This window comes from Nelumbo nucifera, chromosome 3 (genome assembly GCF_055504915.1).
Source record: "Nelumbo nucifera cultivar China Antique chromosome 3, China Antique-T2T, whole genome shotgun sequence".
Classification (NCBI taxonomy): domain Eukaryota; kingdom Viridiplantae; phylum Streptophyta; class Magnoliopsida; order Proteales; family Nelumbonaceae; genus Nelumbo; species Nelumbo nucifera.
Window position 1 is genome coordinate 37,695,312 of NC_142651.1, and position 24,262 is coordinate 37,719,573.

At 38.5% G+C, this 24,262-nt stretch overlaps 2 protein-coding genes across 2 annotated transcripts in view; one reads left to right on the forward strand and one right to left on the reverse strand.

Annotated features, from left to right (window-relative positions):
- The first annotated feature begins 6,019 nt into the window (after positions 1-6,019).
- LOC104593765 (ubiquitin carboxyl-terminal hydrolase 9-like) overlaps positions 6,020-24,262 on the forward strand; it is a 63,734-nt gene continuing 45,491 nt past the window's right edge. Inside the window, exons 1-2 of the mRNA XM_010253757.3 lie at positions 6,020-6,667; positions 22,639-22,884. Coding sequence (XP_010252059.1) covers positions 6,516-6,667; positions 22,639-22,884 — 398 coding nt within the window. The 5' untranslated portion in view covers positions 6,020-6,515. The remainder of the gene's footprint in view (positions 6,668-22,638; positions 22,885-24,262) is intronic.
- Positions 23,843-24,262, reverse strand: part of LOC104593788 (Glycosyl hydrolase superfamily protein) — a 49,388-nt gene continuing 48,968 nt past the window's right edge. Inside the window, exon 4 of the transcript XR_016084062.1 lies at positions 23,843-23,945. The gene's annotated coding sequence lies outside the window, so the exon portion shown is untranslated. The remainder of the gene's footprint in view (positions 23,946-24,262) is intronic.

Here is a 24,262-nt window from a genome sequence, read left to right on the forward strand (position 1 = left end):
TGGTGTAATAGATTGGTTTCTGTACTCGGTTCTCTTTTTAACTAATACCAAGCTGACGGCCTCATCCTCGGCCGAAAGGTAGAGCAATCTCCTAGGTTCAACTTAGTCAGGAGGGGTGGTGAACCTAGGCACTACTTTACTTCCTGGAAAGACTACTCACATTTTTCTGTCCAATGGAAATCCTTTGGTCGTTTGAGTGTTTTGAAAAAGGGGAGGCACCGGTCCGCGGACTTGGACATAAACCTGTCGAGGGCGGCTATTCTTCTGGTGAGCCGTTGCACTTCTTTGTGGGTTCGGGGGGATGGCATGTCAAGGATGGCTTTTATCTTTTCCAGATTTGCTTCGGTTCCTCTCTGTTTTACCATGAACCCCAGAAACTTGCCAGAGCCAACCCCAATGGTGTACTTGGTCGGGTTTAACTTCATCTTATACTTTCTAAGTGTGTCGAAGACTTCGCAGAGGTCGGCCAGGTGGTGCTCGGCCTTTTTGCTTTTTACAAGCATATCGTGAACATACGCCTCCTCGTTCCTACTGAGCTGCTCTTTGAATACCTCGTTCACCAGCCGTTGATAGGTAGCACCGGCGTTTTTTAGGCTAAAGGGTATTACCTTATAGCAGTACAAGCCGTGGTTAGTGATAAAGGTTGTTTGCTCTTGGTCGTTCTGGTCCATCCGGACCTGGTTGTAGCCTGAGAAGAAATCCATGAAGCTTAGGAGCTCATGTCCTGCTGTTGCGTCAACAATCTAGTCGATCCGATGAAGGGGAAAACTGTCTTTGAGACAAACCTTATTTAGGTCGGTGAAGTTGATGCAGATCCTCCACTTTCTGTTGGCCTTCTTCACCATCACTACATTGGCCAGCCAATCAGGGTATTTGACTTCCCTAATGAAGTCGCCGTCGAGCAACTTCTATACTTCCACAACGATCACTTGCCACCACTTTGAGGCAAAGTTTATGTTCTTCTGTTTCACAGGTCGGTAATGGGGGTCGACATTCAGTCGAAGTGTGATAACTTCGGGATCGATTCTAGGCATGTCCTCTGCCGACCAAGCGAACACGTTAGCATTATTTCTCAGTAGTCGAACAAGTTCCTCTCGGAAGTGGTCGCCTAGTGGGGACCAACTTGGACCGTCTTTTTGGGGTCATCCTCAAATAAGGGGACCTGGACGAGGTCCTCCACAGGTTGGCTGCGCTGTGCCTTTACTTTGTCGCATAGGTCATATGCTTCCGCCATCAATGTCTCGGTCACTGGATGTGGTCCTCGGCAGGATAACTGATAGCAATGTCACACTGTTTTCTAAGTCCCCGCACGCCACCCCTATGCCATACTTGGTTGGAAATTTCATGGCGAGGTGGTACGTTGAGACTACGGCTTACTAGGCATTGAGGGTCGGCCTGCCGAGGATCACGTTGTAAGAGGAGAGGTAGTGCACCACGATGAAATCTACCATGGTCGTCGCAGTCACGTCGCCATCCCTGATCAAGGGGGGGGGAGAGTTATCCTCTCAGTGGGCTGGAAGGACTCTCCCGAAAATCCCATCAAGAGAGTGCTAACTGGTGCAAGCCGTTCTCTATCGATGCCGAGCTTTTCGAATGCATCTTCAAATAATACGTCGATAGAACTCTCTGTGTCAATTAGGATCTACCGTAGCTCAAAGTTCGCTACTTAGGCTGTGACGACCAAGGCGTTGTCGTACGGTGTCTGGACTCCTCGGAGGTCATCGTCAGGGAAGGTAATAGATGTGTCGTGCCTCCTCCCGTGACCTCGGTCGTCGATCTCACACAACTAAGCATATCTTTTCTGTCCCAAGCTGCTTTTCCCTTCGGAGGCGGTTCCCCCCGATATCACATGGACAACGCTGGCTGGGGAGCCTCAGGGCGGAGGCTGCCAAGCTTCGTCCGGTCTTCTTTCTTCTTGGGCTGATTTCTCCTTTCTGTCTATGAAGCCACTGAGATAAACGTGCCTAATTAGATCTTCAATATGGTTGTGCAAGTCAAAACAATTCTCTGTATCGTGGCCGTGGTTCTTGTGGAACTCACAATATTTGTCTTGGTTCCTCTTGTTACTTTGTGTCTTCATCTTCTCGAGCCACCTGACATAGTTGTGGTCATGGATTTGCATCAGAACTTCAGACCGCAGAACATTAAGCGGCGTGAACTTCTGATAGGTCGGCGGAGGGGTGCGAGGTCTATGGTCGGTCCGACAATCTTGCCTCTCGGGGTCTCTGTTTGACCTCTCAGACTTTTGCCCGTCGTTCTCTCTCCTTTTTCTGTTGGGCTTCTCATCCTCGTCTCTAAGCTGCGCCTAAGCCTTTTTAGCGTTGATATACTTCTGTGCGTGGATCATTAGTGCGACCAACGTTTGAGGAGGATTCTTGGAGATGGAGAAGGAAGTTGAACGGGGAAGGGCGGAGTTCGTGTTGTATGGCTGTCACCGCGACTGATTGATTTAAGTCTCTGACTTGAAGTGCTTCTTTGTTGAACATCGCCAGGTAGTCCCTAAGGGACTTCGCCTTTCTCTGTCGGATTTTCATGAGGCTGGCCGAGGTTTTCCAATGCTTCTGACTTGCTGTGAACTGTGCTAGGAACTGGGTCTCCAGTTGTGCCCGTGACGATATAGACCTTGACGGTAGGGAGGAGTACCATGTCAAGGCTGGGCCTTGCAACGTGGTTACAGGGGCTTTGCACATCAGTCCCTCTGACGCACCATGTAGCATCATCTAGGCTTGGAGCACCGCAATATGGCCGAAGGGGTCGGAGTTCCCGTCGCACTTGTCAAGTTGGGGGGCTTGCCATCCGACAGGGGGTATCTCGTCCATGATGTCTTGGACGAAGGGTGGCTCCTTGGTGATATGTGTGGTGGCCTGCACAGGTTGATCTACGGCGGGGATTGCACTCTTATGTGCGGAAGTACATTCTAACTCTTCCAGACGTTGCTGAAGCTCCTTAATCTCGGCGTCTCTGTTATCCGGGGTTGTAGTGTGTACGACCTTCCTTTTGGGTCGTGTGGGGTGATCCTTGACCGAACTTGACTCGGCGACGGAGACCTTGAAGGGCGACGTCCTTTTGCCAAGCCTTTCTTTGGCGGGGATGCGCACTGATTGGTGTGTCTGGCTACGGTGGTCCCGTCCGCGAGAACAGACAGTGGTAGTGGGCCTTTGGGTCATGTCCTGCCTCATATGTTCAGGCCGCTTTGCCCTTACGTCTGTCCAACGCGCTTTGGGGTCATCGGTCCGAGAATCATCCTTTGTGCGTGTCGGGGCGTCGGGGGGTGGCCCGGTTGAGTGGCGCAGCAGACCCTAGTGTTTGCATGAATTTGAAGATCCTATCAACCTTTTCCTGCATGGCTCAGAACTGCACTTGATCTACTGTGGCTAGACCTGTTCATGGGTTGGGTGGCCCGACGGGCCGGCCCAGCCCGGGCCGACCCCCGGACGGGCTTGAACAGGTATATAGGCCCGCGGGCTTAACCTTGGACCAAAAAGCCCGATCCGCAATAAATTCGAGCCATGCTCGGGATTTGCCAAAATAGCACGGCCCGAGCCCGACGTATAACTAAACCTAAAAACCCTAGTTTAATACCCCTATTTTTTTCACCTCCTTCCCTTCTTTTTCCAACCAAATTCTTCTTCTCCACATCCTCTTTCCCTTCTTTATATTCTTTTTTTAATATAAATAAATTTTGAATTTATATATTTTTTTAATGTAAATAAATTCTGATTTATATTGATTATTGAATAGGGAAAATTTCTAATTTTTTTATTAGGTCGGGCTTAGGGCTCGAGCTCGGGCCCAAGTTGTAGGCCCGTTGGTCGGGCCGGGCTCGGGCTCGGGCTCGGGCCTAACATATTTCTGTTAATGGAGAGTAAAAGCCCGACCCAAGCCCGACCCGGCCCGACCCATGAACAGGTCTAACTGCGGCTGAAGGTTGCGGGACTTCTTGGTGCGGGGAGTGTTGGTTTTCCCAAGACGGGGAATGGCTAGCTGATCACTTAGGCTGGTTTTTAGGCATCTTGATCGCTTCCTTAATTGCGTGAAGAGGAATTAGATTTTCGAGAAAGGCTTTTTGTGTGCTTCCCACAGACGACGCCAATCTGATCCTGCTCAATCCGAGGTAGTGCACGAACTGAGGAAGGCGATCAGATAGTCCTTGTTGGCATGGCGGGGCCGAGCTACAAGGACGAGGCCACGCTTCAAGACATGTGATCAAGGAAACAAAAGTCAGAGACCCGAGGAGTTATCCCCAGATAAGAACTCTGACGCTCAAGTTAGTAGGAGGTGGTGGGATGGGCGGACCGAGCTATAAGGATGTCGGTCCGAGCTAAGTGGCTGTGTAGGTCTCAAAAGTTTGATCCCTTACCTTGAGCATGGAGTACCTTTTTATAGCCAAAGATCCATGTCCTGGTCGGATTGGGCTTCTGGGGTTGTCGGGATGAAGTTAGGCACCGAGGTATTCGAGATAGAGTCCCATTCCCTAACGGAGTCGTTTTCTTTATTCCTCTTTATCCGTAATTGTGCTCATCCATGTGATGTTTAGTTGATGTGGCTGAAAGGAGAAGATGGGGAGCCACCATAATAGTGTAACTCGGCTGAACTATGAAGACATGACTGAATTAGAATGATATGGCAAGGCGGTAGTTTGGGGCCACGTGCCTCACAGGGCCAAGTCATGAATCGAATAGTCAATTGAGGCGAAAAAAGGGCCGAAGGAAGAAGAGATACAACGGAAAGACAACAATTGATTGTAGTGGCAGTAAAGAGGAAGAAGAAAGGAGAAGGGAGTTATTTAAAATTGAGCGATTTAATAAAATTTAATGTTTTTTGAGTCCGGACTGCCGTTTAAGTATGGACTCATTAAATTTGAGTTATAGACAAATAGGTGTTGTGGTAGTATTTTATTGGATGGGACAGACGATCCGAACTCTCTTCAAGTCATCCATTAGAGTCATAGTGAATAATGTCTTGACTCAGGCACTTAACAATCTTGGACGAACGAGAGCGGGTCCTCTCAATATAGGCAACATATGAAAGTGTAATTTGATAAATTTACTATCCAATAAAAATGGCAATTCGTTGGTTATGTAAATGTATTTATTATTTGTAATATCGAAAGGGCAATTTGATAAATTTACAATCTACTATAATGTCCGTGAAAAGTGTTAAATTAAAAGCAGTAAAGGGACAGTTTTCAGGAGCTAAAAAGTATTGCATTGACACATTTTAAAGTTAGAGTAATAAAGAGATACTACCCTAAATTTTAGGGTAACATTGACACGGAAACTAACAATGCCACTCTTCCATATACAATGAACCTACATGTGAGCCCCATGTGTATTCACACACCTGTGTTGTAATATATCCCGGTTCAGTTATTTTATCCACTAAAAATAAAACAATAAGTCATTAGAAGAAGAATAAAAGGAAAAAGAAATTCTGATTAATACTTTGTATTTTGGGCTTATTGTTATTTTGGTTTCCAAATTTTTAAAATGTGTCAGTCTAGTACTTATCAATAACTAGCCGTTAAGTAGTATTTGAAAGAAGATAAATGCCTTTTCAAATATAATTTAATTCTTTTTATCAATTATTTAAATATTGATAAAAAATTGAACAATCCCAAATTCTTATCTATTCTATTCAAGCAAGTTGAATTAAGATGGGCATTCTGATGATTCTACCTTTTTTGAATAAAAAAAAAGAATTTAGGATTATTCATTTTTCTCAATGTTTGGATGATTGATAAAAAAATGTAAATAACGCTTAAAATGGCATTTGTATATTTTCATATATTTCTTAATGGTTGATTAACGGGTAGATATTAAATTGGCACGTTTTTAAAAGTTTAGACATTAAATTATCGTATTTTAAAATTCGAGCTGACAGTAGAGTGAGGATAACAATAATCGAAAATATTCCCAGAAAAGTTGAAAACACAAAATAACAATCAGTTCAGTCGTTTCTCTTTGAAGCGAAAATAAATAAAAGACATTGGGTCGTTATTAAATGGCCCCTTAATGTATCCTTTGCCTGTAATTGTATTTTGACCATTTGCACTCTGCGGGGTGCGGGCTGCCATTTAAAGCTCCGCGTGACGGCGTGACTGGTGACCCGATCGAGGGGAGGAAATGGGACACAGTTGAAGAGACGATGAGGGAGTAGAAGTCGGATTTCCCTCGTATTTCTCTTTTCTCTTCTTGAATTTCTACGAGATTAAAACCACGTGCAATCTTTGTTTCTTCCCACTTCCCTCCGATCCCCATCCCACTCCTATGAACAGAAGGAATCAGAGATTCATTTGATACTCGAACCCAAAATTCTATCCCCATCCCACTCAGTTTTTTTTTTCTCCCTCTTACATGACTTGTTTTGAGGGTAGATTTGGCCGTATATTGGGGATCAGAGGCTGCAATACATAGATGAGTTTGAAACCTGTGTACCTGTAATTGCTTTTTTTTTTTCCCTTTCTTAAAGTTTTGATCGGAGAAAGAGGTGAAGAAACCGCTTTCTGATCGATCATGACAATTTCCAATTCGGGTTTCCTGATGGACAACGAAGCGAGCTGCTTGCCGTGCACTCCGGAGGAAGAAAAACGCATTATAAAGGAACTGACTGAAGCAGCAGAATCTAATTTGAAAGAAGGGAACCTGTATTATGTTATTTCCGCTAGGTATTTAAATTGGACGTTTTGTTGCATTTTGCATTTTTATTTTTTTTATATGTCCATTGCTACTGAATTGTTGAATTCTGAATTAATATGTAATCCTGTAGTTCGTTCAGACTATCAATGATACCAAGGATGTGGCAGTGCTTGTTTAATTCCCGATTGTCTCTTTTTTTGTTTAGGTCTTTTACTTAGACTATATGACAATTAACACATATGGCATTAGCTCTTGGTTAATCAGTAGGCTTCGTCATATTTTTGGTGTTAGAAATCTATTTGGACTTTATTTGCTATAGGATTTTATTTTAGCACACTTCTAGTACAAACATATGAAATAGAAAGTTATTGTTTCCGTACCTTAGGCAATCTTTTGGAAATTGTGATCGTATCATAAATTGTAAGATTATTTATGTTTTTTCCCATAGACGTGCCAAAAATCTGTATTATCAATTTGGTGAGGTGATGACTAAGTTGTTTTGGCCTTTCATTGCTACAATGACTGGTTGGTGCCTAGGCGTTGAATAGCCAATAAAAAACATATGCTCTAAATTTTATGATATTAATACTATCAAGCTAATATAGACTATAACTATGCCTTATCCCAACTATATGGGGTTGACTACATGAACCCTATTTCTCGTTCTGTTTAATGCCATATCCATTGTTAAATTATTAGTGCTTAATTCATTTCATACTACTTCGATCCATGTCCTTTTTGTCTACCCCTACATATGCTCTAAATTTTATGATATTAATACTATCAAGCTAATATAGACTATAACTATGCCTTGTCCCAACTATATGGGGTGGACTACATGAATCCTATTTCTCGTTCTGTTTAATGCCATATCCATTGTTAAATTATTAGTGCTTAATTCATTTCTTACTACTTCGACCCATGTCCTTTTTGTCTACCCCTACTCCTAGCATTTTCAACTTGCAACAAGTCACTTCTTTTTATTGGTGCTTCAAAAGTCTTCTATGCATTTTACCAAATCATCTTAGTCTACTTTCTCTCATTTTATTACCTAATGGAACTACTCGTAGGTTCCTTTGAATGGCTTCATTTCTAAACCCTATCCTTTCTTGTTGTTCCACTCATCCATCTCAATACACACAATTACATATTTTTGTCACATTCATTTATTGGACATGTTTTATGACTGCCCAACACACTGTTCCATACAACATAGCTGACTTTAAAACTGGTTTATAAAAATTTTCTTTTAATGTAAGTGGTAGTCACCCATCACATAAGATTTTGGATACACTCCTCCATTTTGTCCATCCTGCTTATTTCTATGGATGACATCCTTCTCAATCTCTCCCTTGTTATGAACTATTGAACCAAGGTACTGAAAAAGGTCATATTGAGTTATCTCTTTGTCCCCAATCCTAGATGTACCCTGATTTGTACTTCTATTATTATTTAATTTTCATATCATATATTTTGTTTTAGCTCTACTTATTTTAAAACCTCTTGTTTCTAAGGCATTTGTCCATAAACTTAGTTTTGTATTTAATCTTTCATTAGTTTCATCAATTAAAACAATATTGCCAATGAACAACATGCACCATAGGACTTCTTCCTGAATATGTTTAGTCAATTTATCCATGATCAGTGCAAAAAGATAAGGGTTAAGTGTTGAACCTTGATGATGACCCACTTAACTGTAAAATCTGATGTCTCTCTCACAAGTGTTCTAACATTGGTTGTTGCACCCTCATACATATCCTTGATTAGGTCTATATGCCTATTTGGAACCTCTTTCTTTTCCAAGCTATGAAAGAAAAAAGTGATATTGAATATTTAGTTTATAGTCTTTGCTTTGAAAATATAAAAAACAATTTTTACAGTCCAAAGAAAAGTGTTGGAGAATAAAAATCTATTCGAGGCCTCACCTAACAGCTTAAGCTTTTAGGTTGAATGGTTCATTGAGATGGTATTAGAGCCTATTTCGACCACTTGGTCTAGTGTTCGATCCTCGTTGTCTCCTCTATAATTAATTAAATTTCAGCACAAGGTATGGATGGGTCATGGGTTTGTGCTTGTCCATACTTCTTGATGGGTTTTCACATGAGGGGGCGTTTTTGAGAATAAAGATCTATTCAAGGGCCTTTGAGCATGTTAAACAACAAGAAAGAAGAATAATAAACCAAGAAGAAAATAGAAAGAAGAAAGAAGAGAGAGCATTAAGATTTAACATGGTTTGACTTGGTAGTCTACATCCATGGGAAGAGAGGGAAAACATCCACTATGAGAATAAGAGATACAAAATGTCCACTCTCATTCAACCCTACTCCCACACAAACATTGGCTTAAATAAGCAAAAGTCTATATCAGAATTACACTCTGGCCCCTCTTTTTCCATAAATACATTCAAGTCCCCAAAATTATCAATATTACAAATATATCACTGTAACTTCCAACACTCTCCTTGAAAGATAAACCCAAGTACAACCAAATACAATATATCTCTCAACACACCCCCTCAAACTCAAGGTAGGAAAACCAGCTTCAGTTTGCAAGTAAGGATGCTGAAGCAACCTCAACACGCCCCCTCATTTCCAACTCACAAAACACACTTACCCAGTAGTTGACTGTTAACAGTAGCAACTGACTGCTTTAATGAGCGGTCAGCTATTTTAACAAGCTCTTGCCACCTACACCACTGCAATACCATGAGAATAAGAGATGCAAAATGTCCACTCTCACTCAACCCTAATCCCATATAACCAATGACTTAAATAAACAAAAGACCAAAGTATATCAGAATCACACACTGACCCCTCTTTTTTTTGAATTTTCACATTGACCCCTCTTTTTCCCGTAAATACAGACAAGTCCCCAAAATTTATCAAAATTACAAATATATCCCTGTAATCTCCAACACTTTCCTTGAAAGAAAACCCAAATACAATATACCTCTCAATAGAAAGTGCAACCTTGATTACTTGATCTCCCTTTTGTGTGTATCAACTCCATACTAGGATGCCACTGATTAAAATAAAACTTAAAAGAACTCATCCACTGCCTTCTTTTATTTTGTTTTTTTCCCTATTTTATATACCATCAACCAACCATGTTCCACCACAAATATTTAAAGTAACAACATGAATATAAAAAAAATGCAAACACATTTTATATCATTTTAAATAGATAGAGATACAAACAAGAAAGTAAAGCTTTAAAATGACTTTATGGTTAACTAGACAATCTAGTTGATCTGGCTCTCAACAAGCCAGATCAACTACTTGGTGTTGTGGTTGGTCTGGCTCTCAACAAGTCATCCTAGGCAACAAGCCAACAACATCATGAGTATCAAACAACTACTTGGTGTTGTGGTTGGTCTGGCTCTCAACTGATCGATTATCTAGTTGACACTTTGACTTTGATAATGTTGATATATATATACACACAAGTAAATGTGGACGTGCATTGCACACTAAAATTTTAAATTACAATGAAAATTATTATCAGCACCACCATCATCATCATCATCATTATTATTATTATAATTATTATATTTTGTATTCCATTTTCATCATAAATAAAATTAATTTTTATTTTAACAAAATTTTATTTAATATGATGAATATATAGCATTAAAAATGTCCCAAATGTTTTTGACAAAGTTGTATACTTTTCATTTTTTGTGTTCTATCTTTTTAGAATATTTATTATTCAATTATGACATCATCATGAGTTTATTTGAAAAGTTTGATAATTGGCCCACCATCTAGATAGGAAAATAGCATGCTTTAGATCAATTTTAAATTATATATTTCATCTACATTATATAAATAATGTTTGTTTGTTATACTTAATTTTTATTTGATATAATTAATATATAATATTATATATGTGTCCAAATTTTTTATAATTTTTATAATTTTAATTCTTTGTACCTTTTTATTTTTTAAAAATTATTATTTCACTATAACATCATTAATTAATCCATTTGACCCAAACCACTAACCTACCACCCAAACCATTTGTTATTGTATTTCCATCATTGATAAAATTTTGTATAATACTTATTTTTGTTCAATATAATGAATGTATAATATTATAAATGGACCCAATATTTTAGTTTTTTATAAATATATAACATCAAATATGTGCCCAAATTGTTCTCTAATTTTTTCTTTATTTTTGTATTTTTATTTTAAAAAAATTATTATTTGACTGTGACATCATTTAATTTAATTTCAAGGGTTATTTTAGATTTGTAGTTCCATTTTCATCGTTAATAAAAATATTTCTTACATTTCATACTTACTTTTATTTAGTATAATGAATATATAATATTAGAGATATGCTCAATTCTTTTTTCTTTGTATTTTTATATATTATTTATTTTATTTTTTATTATTTGATTATGGCATTATTGGGTAACCCATTTGACCCAAATGGTTGAATTGCTTACCCACCACTGGGAGGGAAGAAAATGGTTTTGTTTTCAAATTATTTTTATACTATTAAAATCAATGTTGTGGATTTAATTAAGAGAATTTAATGATGAGAAAAATATATCTTAAATATAGGATTTAATGAGAGAATATACCTTAGATATGAGAGACTTAATGAGAGAGAATAAGAAAATAATTTTATTTCCAATTGGTTTTAAATTTTATATTCCATTTCCATCATTAAGAAAAGTATTTCTTATTTATCATACTTATTCTTGTTTAGTATGATGCATATATAATATTAAAGATGTTCCCAAGATTTTCTTTAATTTCTATACTTTTTTTTTGCATTTTATCAAGTTTTAATTTTTTATTATTTAATTGTGGCAGCAACATGGGTTGGCCCGTTTGACCCAAAATTGTTTAATTTCTTACCACCACCTAGATAAAAATAATGCTTTTCCAAGTTAATTCCAAAAGTACAAGTTTTTATGTTATTAGAATTATTTATGTATGGATTTAATTAGTGGAATTTAGTAATTAAAAGAAACGAAAATGCCTTAAATTTATGGTTAAATGAGGGTGAGCGAGAGTTAATACCTTAAATGGGATTTAATGAGAGGGAATTGAATGCAGCAAATAGTAGTATTCAAATTACATTTTCTGCCCTCATAATAGATAGGAACCCTATTTCAAAAAAGGGGTATTTTAGTCCAGAAAAATTTCAGAAATATTAGACCCTATTCGTACTTTTTATAGTTGTGTGTGTGTGTGTGTATATATATATATATATATTATAGGTTTTTTGATAAATAGATATAGACACTACTTTTAATCCATATTCACCATAAGCCTAAGTGGCCGTTTGATGACAGCTGAGGTTGCTGAACTGAATGACTTATTGTTTTGTTTATTAGTGGATAAAATAAGAAAATAATAAAATATTCAAGGGTATGGTACTACCTAACTTCAGCTTCAACCGTTAAGGAGCCCACAAGTTCCTTGAAAACTTATTCGCTAAAAGACAAAGCAATAAGCTAATTCAACCATTTCAACTGTTATCAAGCAGCCCCTAAGACATAAACACATATGGATATCATACAACTTTATTTTAGTGATCACTTTTATTAATTTTTTGGGTTGAAAATTCGTGTATAACACTACTTATTTGAATTACATGTAGCCCCAAAGTTAAATAAAATTTAAGTTAATTACTTGCATAGCATTGGGGAATGGCCTACTGGTATGTGCTCACACCTTTAATTTGAAAGACAAAGGTTCACATCTCTCTATAAACATGGTACTTGTTTTTTATAATTTGTATTTAATAAGAGAGTATTGGCAGGATTTGAATGGTAATTAATGTGTTTAATTTGAATTTTGAAATTTAAAAAGACTCCAATTAATATAAAATGCGTTAAGGAACAATTAATGATAGGCTAATAGTGGAATTGAATGGGCTGGCACAATTAATGATTTAAAATTCAATTTGAAATATAAATATGTATCAGTTGATACGGAATTGATACCAACTGGTATAGGATACGGCACCAATACAGTATGATACTGACCAAACAAACGATATGGGAGGAATGGCATTAATATTGGCCATTCCACCTGTATTCTATGCCACCCAAGTTGGAAACCAATATGATACACCCTGTATTGGATCTATTGTAATAAGTTATCAAGGAGGTTGTGAACTCCATAATGGCTGAAGCTGAAGGTTGTTTGTTATACCCTCAAATATTTATTCACTAAAAGACAAAGCAGCAAGTCTTTCAGTTCAAACACTTCAGCCATGATCAAACAGCCCCTAAGTCTTAATTGAATTGATTTGAATTGCATGAATCAAATTAGAGGATTCAAATAATAAATCATAATACTTTTGTAGAAGAGGATTCATATATAAGATTCAAATAGAAACCCTTTAGATTCATCATTTGAATCATGAAAAGTATCATAAATTGTAAGATTTTGACAACCGTAATTGTCAAGGCACCAAGGCGAAGCTAAGCGACTAGGGAGTGGCAGTGAGTTTTGAAGATAAAATACCCCCAAATCCTAGGCTAATTTCATAATTTGCATGGTAACTAGCTATCATCTACACTAACAATTAACAATAATACTCATCAAATAACTTATAATTTCACATCAAAACATGTAAAAGCATCATACTGTTAACAAATTAACAAGAATTCATTTTAAATTTTAATATTTCAAACATAACAACTGTCACAAAAAGAAGAGCCAAATAGATCAATACAATGAACAGTGTTTCATTAGAGGATGTGTTATGCTTCATTACAGAGTTAAGCAATTAACTCTGTAAAGATTCATCAGTATGGATGGACCTTGCAAAGATTCATTAGTATGGATTGTTGATGTTGACAATACCTATGAGGATTCTTCTTCAGTTTTTCTCATCAATTATGGGAAATGGCTTGGTCTTGCTTTGGTGTTTTAGTCCTTCAGCTTCTACAACGGTGGACTCTCAAGGGTTTGAATGTAAGGGTCAAGCTGCTTTGGAGGATTTTTCTTGCTACTATATTGTGGGGTCTAGGGAAGGAAAGGAACCTATTGGATTTTTGACAATAAATATAATGATGTAGCTTCAGTCAAGAAAAAAAGTCTAGGCTTTCTGTGTTCTTGGTTTAAGTGTACAATGGCTTTCAATGCTCTCCAGATTTTCTTTTTAACTGATTTCTCAGGTCTTTTTTGTATATTCCCAATGTACAGGCTCTCATTGTACATGGGATGGTGTATTCAGTTTTCTTTCTTTTTCAATATAATACCTTGCCTTAAAAAAACAGTATGAATTTTTGTACAACATCCCACATGCAAGGTTGCAAAGGAAGAGATTCAATCATTGAGGTTGACATTACTGATTCTTTAACTGGATCAGAAGGGAGATGGTTAACAGCTGTCCATTTCGGGTTTGAAGGCAGGCACAGATTATGCAACTGCCTACATCAAAGAAGAAGAAGAAAGAAAAGAAAAGAAAAGGAAAACAGAAAAAAAAAACGAAAAAAGAATACCTGCTTCTTGGTCACAGTCCTGTATGGATCTTGTATTGATTCTGATCTCTGTGTTCAAGTCTTGCAGAGTTCAAACTCACTGCAGTGACTTGTATGTTTGATTGAACCCTAACAAAATGAGAAAAAAAGGAAAGAATATAAATGGCTTGATGTAACTTTTCTTATATTAACACTGTAAAGCACAACATATAAATTATAAAATACATAAGAATTAAGAAGTTAAGTGTCCACCTTTAATTAAGCACTCTCCTTTTATTTAAGCCCCTTCTTGTTGCCTGGGCGTGCAATTTCAAGATCTTAGGGCATGAAATATCTGAAAATTCAAACCAGTTGAGATTTTCTGTAAAAACAAAGATGGATATACTTTGATAAGTGGCAGAGGCAGAAGCAAAGAGATCCCTATGAAACAACAATTGATGAAGAAACAGGCCAAATGGACTGGTTTCAGTGGTGGCAGCAAAAAGAATGCTGTGGCTAATGGGTCTTTTTGTTGGTCAACAAGAACCAAAGCAATATAATTTGACCATTTCAGCAGCAATGCCCAAGGGATTTAAAGTGCTATGGCTAATGGGTTGGAACTGGAGAAGATTTGGTGATTGACTAGGGGAGAAAACTCTTGCATTGAGAAGAGGAATAAGGTTGCTATTTGATTTTTCAAGGATTTAAAAACATAGAGAGAAGGCAATAGAATATCTGGATGCACTTTTTACACTTTCATGGTTTCACTCTGGCACATGGACCAATGGTGCTTGGAGGAGCTACCTTCGTCCACTCATCAGTTACTTGGTAGACAGGTCCATAAAATTCAAATTTTGTACTTTATGAATTGCAATGTTATCAATTAACCCAGATGTCATGTTTTACTCCAATTGGTGATTTATGTAAAAAGGGTTCTAGTATCTTACAAATTTTATTTTATTTTTTAAAAAGAATACCAAGGCAAGGCATGTTCAAGTCTGATTAGTATGGTCAAAAGAGTGAATGCTAGTGATGCTAGACTTTTCAATGATATAGAAAGGACAGAGGTTCTTTGTGAATGTTTCATCACAAGGGCTATATATTGGGTTAAAACCTTAAATCTTTTTTCCCTTTTCCACTTTGGTGATATTTGGCAGAATTGGGGAGCTGTGGCAAACTGTGCAGATGCTAAAGCTAGGCCTAATCCAGCCTGGGTTCCCCGTGAAGAAGGTTTCTTAAAACCAAACTTTGAAGGCTGTAGCCTTGGAAATCCAGGGCCATCAGGAGTGGGATTGTGTTCAGGGAAGTGGGTGGGCATATAGTTGCTTTATATTCAGGCCTGGTTGGTTTGAGGTACTCTATCTTTTTTGAGTTCCAAGCAGTATTGCAGGGGGTGCAGTTTGCAAGACAGCTAAATATGGACAAATTGATAATTGAGGTGGATTCTAAGCTGGTAGTTGGGTGGATGACAGTTCCGGACTTTATTTTTTGGACCTACCAACCTACAGGGAAGCTGTGAAAAGATTCAAATGGTTAACCTCTAATACGACTGTAAAGATTCGTTGGCAAAGGAGTCCGACTAATGGGATAGCAGGTTACTTAGCTAAGCAAGGGGTGCATAGGGTAAATAAGTTTTGGGCTCAATTGTAATTTTCTTTATAATTGAGGCTGCATCTCGCCCCTCCACTTGGGAAGCCTCTTTGTATACTCTCCAGTTTAATTATTAATAAATCATTTCTTTACTGATCCAAAAAGAGAGGGAATGCTAATGGTGCCACACAATAAAGGAGGTGGAATCCCTAGGATTAATTTAGAAATTTGGGGAAGGTTGAGGTTTAGTTCTGGGGTGTGGCAATTAGAGGTGTAAACCGGGCCATGCTGTGTTGGCACGACACGACTTTGTGGGCCATGCCAGGCCATGAGAGGCACAATTTTTTAAGAAAATTGAAAAATAATGAAAATTTAAAATAAATTAATAAAATAGACAAAAAATAAAAAAAATCCTAAGATTTGATTTATATGAAAATGAGCTGTGTTGGACCGTGCTATGCTGGGCTGTGGGTCCGTGCTAGAACGGCCCACGGGCCTGAAAACCCAAGCCTGGCACGATCCGATTTACAACTCTAGTGGCAATTAGCTCTAAGGATGATTTGAGGCTTATGAAAGCAACCTTCTCGCAAGGAGACTCTGAAGATGACTCAAATTGGGAGCATGGTTCAAAGTATCGATACGATATGAGTTTCGATCGTATCGTATCGATACTTTGAACCATGATTGGGAGGTGTTAAGAGATGTGGAAGAAGACGAGGGTGATCTACTGTCAAGTATTGGTAGCATCAACTCGACAAAGACCTGCAAACTTTTAGACTTTGAAGCTTTCAGAACTGAACTGCTCTTCTCTAAAGATGCTGGTACGGAGACTCTGGAGATACAGGATTCAGGGGCTGGTAACCTTACTGCGGAAAGTGGAAGGCCTACAGGAGATTCTCAGAGAAAGAAGAAAATAGATACAAATCAAGAACAAAGACAGGGTGACAGTTTTTTGGAGACGGGTTTCCATTGCAAACCGACTTTGGAACCACTTGAGGAACAACTCCCCCCAGCTGCGCAGGTGGACACTGTACTTGAACCTGAGCCATCTGGGTTTGTCTTTGGAGGAATCAATGAAATCTAGATTCAAGATTAGTGAGTCTCTTCCCCCCTTCCTCTCAATCCAGTTCTTTCTTCGCCCCCACTTTTCTGTCAAAACTCATTTGATTTTGATCCTTGTAACCTTCGGCCTTTGGATTTTGTTGTTCCAGCTGTTGAAACGTCACTGGTGGCGGATAATGACCCATGTGCAATAGAAAAAGGAGGGGGTGGTGGAAAAGACAATGAGGAGAAATTGTTTAATGTGATGGTTTTGGAAAAGGATGAGGGGGGAAATGAAGTTATTGCAGGTACCCAAGAGAAGGACAAGGAAGACTGCCGTTTGGATGAGGGAGAAGAAGGCTGTAGAGAGGTACCCAAAGTAAAAGGAAAGGAACAAAAAGAAGCCAAAAGGAAGTTCGACAAAGGAAAGGTCTATCTTAGAAAGGGGGTAGAAGATGATAAAAAAAGAAAGAGAAGAATGAAGGAGGTGGAAAGGCTAGCCTGTGGTGTGTCCTATGAGAAGACTGTAAATAGGAAAAGGGAGAAGAAAAGAGGAGAATAGGATTTGGGATTGAATTAGGGTCGGGGAAAAAAGAGTGAAATGAAAGTGCTTTGCTGGAATGTAAGAGGTTTAGGAAGTGCAAAGAAAAGGAGAATCATCAGGAATGTGATAAGAAAGGAGAGACCGATTATAGTCATGTTATAGGAGACAAAGCTTTCGAACTTGAATAAAAGGTGGATAAGTATTTGGAGTTGCAGGGGTCTAAGTTGGATTTTTGCCCTGTCGTGGGGTGCCTCGGGTGGAATCCTTACAATGTGGAAGAATGAGGAAGTTGACTGTCAGGAGGAACTTATAGGTCAACACTTAGTATCAATAAAAGCCAAGAGGATGAGTGATAGAAGGGAGTGGGTATTGACTAACGTGTATGGGCCGAATTCATATAGAGAGATGTTTGGGTGGGGATTTCAATGTAATAAGATATACAAATGAGACAACCAACCCCAACCAACCCTTAACATCTAGCATGAAACACTTCAATTCCCTGATTGAGTCCCTAGAACTAAAAGAGCCTACCTTGTTACAAGCCTCTTTCACCTGGTCAAATCTCCAAGAAAATCAAATTTGCTCAAAACTGGATAGATTCCTGTTCTCCATTGATTGGGAAGAGTTGTGGGGCACTTTGACACTAAAAGCCCTACCTAGAGTGACTTCTGATCGTTGCCCTTTAAGCCTTTACCAAGAAAATCTTATTGGTGGCCCCACACCTTTTAGATTTGAAAACATGTGGCTAGAAGTTCCAAACTTTTTGCAAAGGGTAAAAGAATGGTGGTCAAAAAATGGGATTAGGGCTAGAAAGAAAGTGGTGAGATTCTCTAAGAAACTGAAAAGATTGAAGGAAAAGGTCAAGGAGTGGAACAAAGAGGAATTTGGAAAACTTGAGGTCATAAAGGAGGATTTAGCTAGGAAAATAGAGGAAGCTGACCAAAAGGAGGCTAGGAAAGAGTGTGGGGTGGAGGATAGAATAGAAAAATGGAACTTAAAAGTGCAATTGGAAGAGATTCTAAGAAAAGAAGAGATTTCTTGGAGGCAAAAATCTAGATGTAAATGGCTTTTGGAAGGGGATGGAAATACCAGTTTTTTCCACTCTCTAGCAAATGGGAGAAGATGGAAAAACCAAATTTCCAGTGTAGAGGTGGATGGAAGAGTGGTAACTGCAAAAGAAGAAATTGAAAGATGCTTTGTGGATCACTTTAAGTCAATACTAGCATCCTTTGATGAAAACATGGCAGGATTGGGAGATTTACAGTGGGACAGAGTGCCAGAATCCGAAGTTAACCTCCTAGAAAGAGCCTTCACTATTGAGGAGATACATGAAGCAATATTCTCAATGGATAGATCTAAAGCATTGGGTCCAAATGAATTTTCAATGGCTTTCTATCAGGATTGTTGGCAAATTTTGAAAGATGAATTAATGGATGTATTTGTGGAGTTCTATCAAGAAGGAAAATTATCGCCTGTAGCAAATGCAACTTTTGTTGCTTTAGTGCCAAAAAAGGAGGCCAAAACCCCTAAGGATTACAGGCCGATAAGTCTTGTGGGTAGCTTGTATAAAATCATTGCTAAAGTCCTGACTGGTAGGTTGAAGACTGTACTGCCCTATATTATCTCTCAGAACCAAGGAGCTTTTGTAGAGGGTAGACAAATTGTGGATCAAATTTTAGTGGCAAATGAGTGTGTGGCAGCTAAGAGAAAATAAGGTGACAAAGGTTTGATTTGTAAATTGGACCTTGAAAAAGCTTATGATATGGTGGATTGGTTCTTCCTGTTGAATTTAATGGAAAAGATGGGGCTAGGTGAAAGATGGAGGATGTGGATTAAAGAATGTATTAGCTTAGCACATTTTTCTATTCTAATGAATGGGGTAGCAAAGGATTTCTTCCAGGCTAAAAGAGGACTAAGACAGGGTGACCTCTTATCTCCATTCTTATTCACCTTTGTGGCTGAGGTTTTGAGTAGACAAATCACCAAAGCTGATCAAGAAAACCAGTTTAAAGGTTGGAGAATGGGTCGATCAGAAGTGGTGGTGTCTCATTTGTAATCTGCTGATGACATAATTATTTTCTGTGAAAGCTGTGATGAAGCCAGCTTAAGGAATCTGAAAAGATTGGTGGATGAATTTCAGCAGGCCTCCAAATTGAAAGTCAATTGGGGAAAAAGCTGTGTAGCCGAAATCAACATTGAAGGGGGGATATCCAAGCCATGGCAAATCTGCTAGGTTGTGAAGTGAAAAATTGACCTCTGGAATACTTAGGAATGCCCTTGGGTGGGAATTCGAAAGCTGAAAGCTTTTGGAAACCGGTGATAGAGAGGTTCATGAAGAAGTTGGCAATGTGGAAGAAAAATTATATTTCCTTAGGGGGAAGAATCACCTTGATAAAATCAACCCTTGCAAACCTTCCCACTTACTTCCTTTCCACCTTTAAGATCTCGGTGAAAATAGCTAGGAAATTGGAGAAGATTATGAGGGACTTTTTGTGGGAGCCAGGTGAAGAAAAGAAAGATTATTTAGTGAAATGGGAGCAACTTTGTTACCTTGAGGACCAGGGTGGATTAGGTATAGGGAACCTAATAAAGAGAAACAAGGCCCTCCTAGGGAAATGGCTATGGGGATTCCCTTGTGAGGAAGAAAGGTTGTGGCACAGGGTCATTAAAAGCTTACATGATGATGTAGATAACAGCTGGGATGCAAAATTAGCCCCCAATGCAGCTCCATCCTCTCCTTGGAAGGCAATCTTTGAGGTATATCCAACTTTTCTTCAATTTATCAGGTTTGATGTTGGTTGTGGCAATAAAGTTTTATTCTGGGAAGACCTTTGGGTTGGGGATGTGCCTCTTATGTTCAATTTCCCAGGCCTCTACTCTTTATCAAACTATAAAAACAAACCTGTTGCTAGGTTTGGTGTGCTTTCAGAATCAGGGATTTCTTGGGATTTTGGCTTTAGAAGAGGGTTGAGGGAAAATGAGTGTGAGTCTCTAGTGCTGTTGATTTCAACACTTGAGAGGGTCTACTTGGACCAATCTATATCTGATTGTAGAGTGTGGTCTCCAACTTCTGATGGTTTATTTTCCTGTGCATCTTTCTTTGGTTTGCTCACTCATATTAACCCTATGGGGGTGAACTTCCTAGTGATAGAAATTTGGACTAAACCGATCCCTCCAAAAGTACAAGCTTTCTGTTGGGAAGTGTTCTTAGGGAAGGTAAACACTTGTAATGTGCTACAGAAAAGGAGGCCAAACAATTGCCTCTCTCCTCATGTGTGTGTTCTTTGTTTGGGATGTGGTGAAACTCTAACCCACTTACTATTATCCTGCTCTTTTGCTTCTGGTATTTGGAATGTTGTTTGTTCTCTCTTTGGATGCAGATAGGCTCCCCCACAGGACGTGGTAAGTCTATTCAGCCCCTCTTTCCTGTGTCAATGGAAGAAAAGGGGAAAATGTATATGGAAGGCAGTGAGAGTAGCTATAGTATGGACTATTTGGGAGGAAAGCCTAAGAATCTTTTCAGTATAAAGCAAAACAATGGAGGAAGTTATTGAAGCCATAAAAATCAGAACTGCACATTGGGTGAAGACCATGGAGATATTTAGAAACTACTCCGCGAATGAGATACTAAGGAATTGGGCTGTAATAGCACAAACAGATGTACCTAAAGTTCTTGTAAGCATGGAATGGAAGCCACCAGAATGGAACAAACTAAAACTGAATTTTGATGGGAGTTCTCTTGGCAACCCTGGAAGGGCAGGCATAGGGGGTGTGTTTAGAAGTTATCTGGGTGTGGTGGTGACTCAATACAGGCTGAAACTCTAGCCCTACTTCAAGGTCTAAAGATGGCTGAGCAGATAGGAACAACAGACTTAGAAATTGAAGGAGACTCTCTATTGGTCATCTCTTGGGCCAAAAACATCACATCAGCACCTTGGAAGCTCAAGTTTATTTTCAGAGAAATTGACACACTTGCAAGGAAGTTCAACTCTCAGTTTGGTTGGGTTAAAAGGGATGCAAATGGGATGGCGGATACTCTAGCAAAACAAGGGGCAAATAGATCTTCATTGTATTGGGCAGAATTGCAACTGATTGCTGGAGGTTGCAATTTCCTATGCAATCTTTAGCTATTGTATCTTAATCTCTCTGTTATTAATGAAAGATTTTTACTGATAAAAGAAAAAACTAAAGATACTGGATATGTAATTTGAGTTTTTAATCATAAGGTAGCTATCACTTGATTTTAGGGTGGAATAGTTGTGAGAAATTTGAATCAAGAGAACTAATAATTTCATGATGCTAAGTGAGCTTTATGTGATAGTTATGGTCTTCTAAGATGTGGTGATGTTTCTTAGGGATGAATGAACCACTCTTTCTTCCTCTAGGACAAATCTTGAAGGTCTACGAAGGCAAAACTCCAGAAAGGATGCAGGTGAAATAGATCAAAAAGTAAGAACTCTAGAAAGGATAATTCTCAAGCAATAGATCTCATGAAATGAAGAAAAGTCAAAAACTGGTTCAAGAATCAACCAAGAACAAATCAAACCCAAGTCAAATCTGGCAACAAGAAACTGTATGATAGGTTATATCTTATGAAGTCAGATCTTTATGCAAGAAATTCTAATGAGTTTCTCTCACATAATGAGACTGTCATTGGAAACCCAAAAAGAGGATATTTTGAATTTCTCGCATAAATGAGTCTTAAAGAGATGATTGCATCACACCACATGTTTAGGCATGTCCCGGGAAACAGCTGAGGTAACTGGCTTCACCTGAGGCTACAGAGCTTCAATTTTGGTTTCTTCCAATTTCTCCTAGTCCCTTTTGCAAACTGGGAATGAGGCCTGAATCCTTTTAGTCCTTTTAACCTTATTTTTGTATCTGAGGGCTTCACTTTGGTCTTCCAAAGGGTTAAATCGATCTGCCCATGCACATGCTTCTGTATCAGATGCTCTTGGGGGAAAAAGCCATTACTCAATGTTGGTCCTGACTAATTGGGGTCTTGGGAGGGGTGGACTAGATATGAACCTAACTTCTGGTACACGTAAAATAATTTATTACCCAGAAGTTAGTATTTTTTATTTTTTATAATTTTTTTTATGAATATGAGGGGAGAGGAAGGGACTTGACTGAACCAGTGGTAGGAAAGATTGGGGGTCTATAGTACCACTAGGAAATGAAACACAAGTCTAGACAGATATGATTGCTGAATTTGGTATTATCTAAATAATGTCTTCTGTTTATATAAAATTCTTTCCATGCTTTTGCTAAATGGTCCAGTAGCTTAATCAAGGAAAATTTTCTGCTTTCATGCTAGACTGTATTGGCATCATAGTAGGCACCATTGCTTGTTTATATTGAAGAATTAAGTCTCTTGCTTCCTACTTTCTCAGGTGGTTTATGAGTTGGCAAAATTACGTCGGAGGAGACAATTGTTCAATTAATGATCAGTCTACTAGTTTTCAACATTCAAATGGGCTTTTAAAGACAGCAGAAAGACCTGGAATTATAGATAACTATGATCTAGTTAAAAATAAAAATGATACTGAAAGCAATGATTTGGAGCTTTCTAGAACACTGGAAGAAGGTTGTGATTATGTTTTGGTTCCTCAAGAAGTTTGGAAGAAGCTTGTTGATTGGTAATTATCTTTATCTTTGAGCTTCTTGATGTGATTATATTTGCTTGAGGAGATCTTTATATAATTGGAGTTCAAATGAAAAATAGTATTTTCTTTTGATAGATAAAGAACAAGCACATTATAGTAATATACATGGCTTTATAATACACACACAGACATACATGCAATGGTACAGTACAAATCCTTTCTAATTCAAATTAGTGCCTTAAAGTTATAGCAATGGAAAGGTGCCATCACTTCCAGATGTCAGAGGTGTAATCCTTGAGATGTGAAGTTCCATCCTCATGAGCTCTCATTTTTTTTTTCTGCAAAAAGAAAATTCAAATTACAAAGATTTTTTTTTTTTTTTTTGAAAACGAGGTTTGACAAAATGATTGAACTGGAAAAACTGGGAACCACTTGCCCCTCTGGTAAATTGTCTATCCCTTAAAGTCCATTTATTTCAGTAAACCATTGTTCAAACCAGTCCTGAGTGGACTCTCCTAAATGGAGATGTGTTTGTGTCAGACATGCATTGGAGCCCAACACTCCATGTATTCTTGAGGACGCTTCTACATAACAATTCTTTTTATCTCTAATAACTAGTATCAAGGTTCAAAATATCGATACGCCTGATATGCCAGTATGGGAGTATCGGGCGAATCAATACAGTGTTTCAGGCTTTTTTTTTATTTTTTTTCGCAACCGGTTCAGGGGGGCCGGTTTAGGTCTCCTCTACCCCTTGAACCGGTCAGACCTCCGATACACCCACTGTAGGGGCTTATCGGAGGGGTCCCGGAATGATACGTATTGGCCGATACAGGCCGATACATGTCGATACTTTGGACCTTGACTAGTATACAGGATTAATGCCATTTTTCATATCAAACATCATTCGGTAACAAAGGCAACACTTTATATTTCTTTTTGCAGGTAATGGTAGAATTCAAAAAATATGAACTATTTTAATAATACATACTTTTCCATAGATGTGTCTGTGACTCCATGTTTTCTCATCTTGCTAAGTCAGACTCTTGGATTTGCCTCAAACTCTGACTTCTATGTCCATATCCATGCAGTACCTGGTTCAAACCAGTCGAGTCATTCAAATTTCAAACAAGTAAATAGTTCTAATAACTTTGATGTTGGGTGTATTTTTTTTTTATTTTAATTTTTGAAGAGAAAGATAACTTATATTCAAAAGGGGGGGGGGAATGTACAAACAGGCCAGAGAATCTAAAGGTGCAGTTCAGCAGAGAAGACAGCTCATGAATTTCAGCAAGCAGGTGAGCTATCCTCCACAGTCCCTCATCTGAGTCTTTTGCCCACTAGATGGTGATCCTTGAATACCCTTCTACTGCTAAGAGGCTGAAATGGGGCCTCTTTCGCAAGCCTTAAG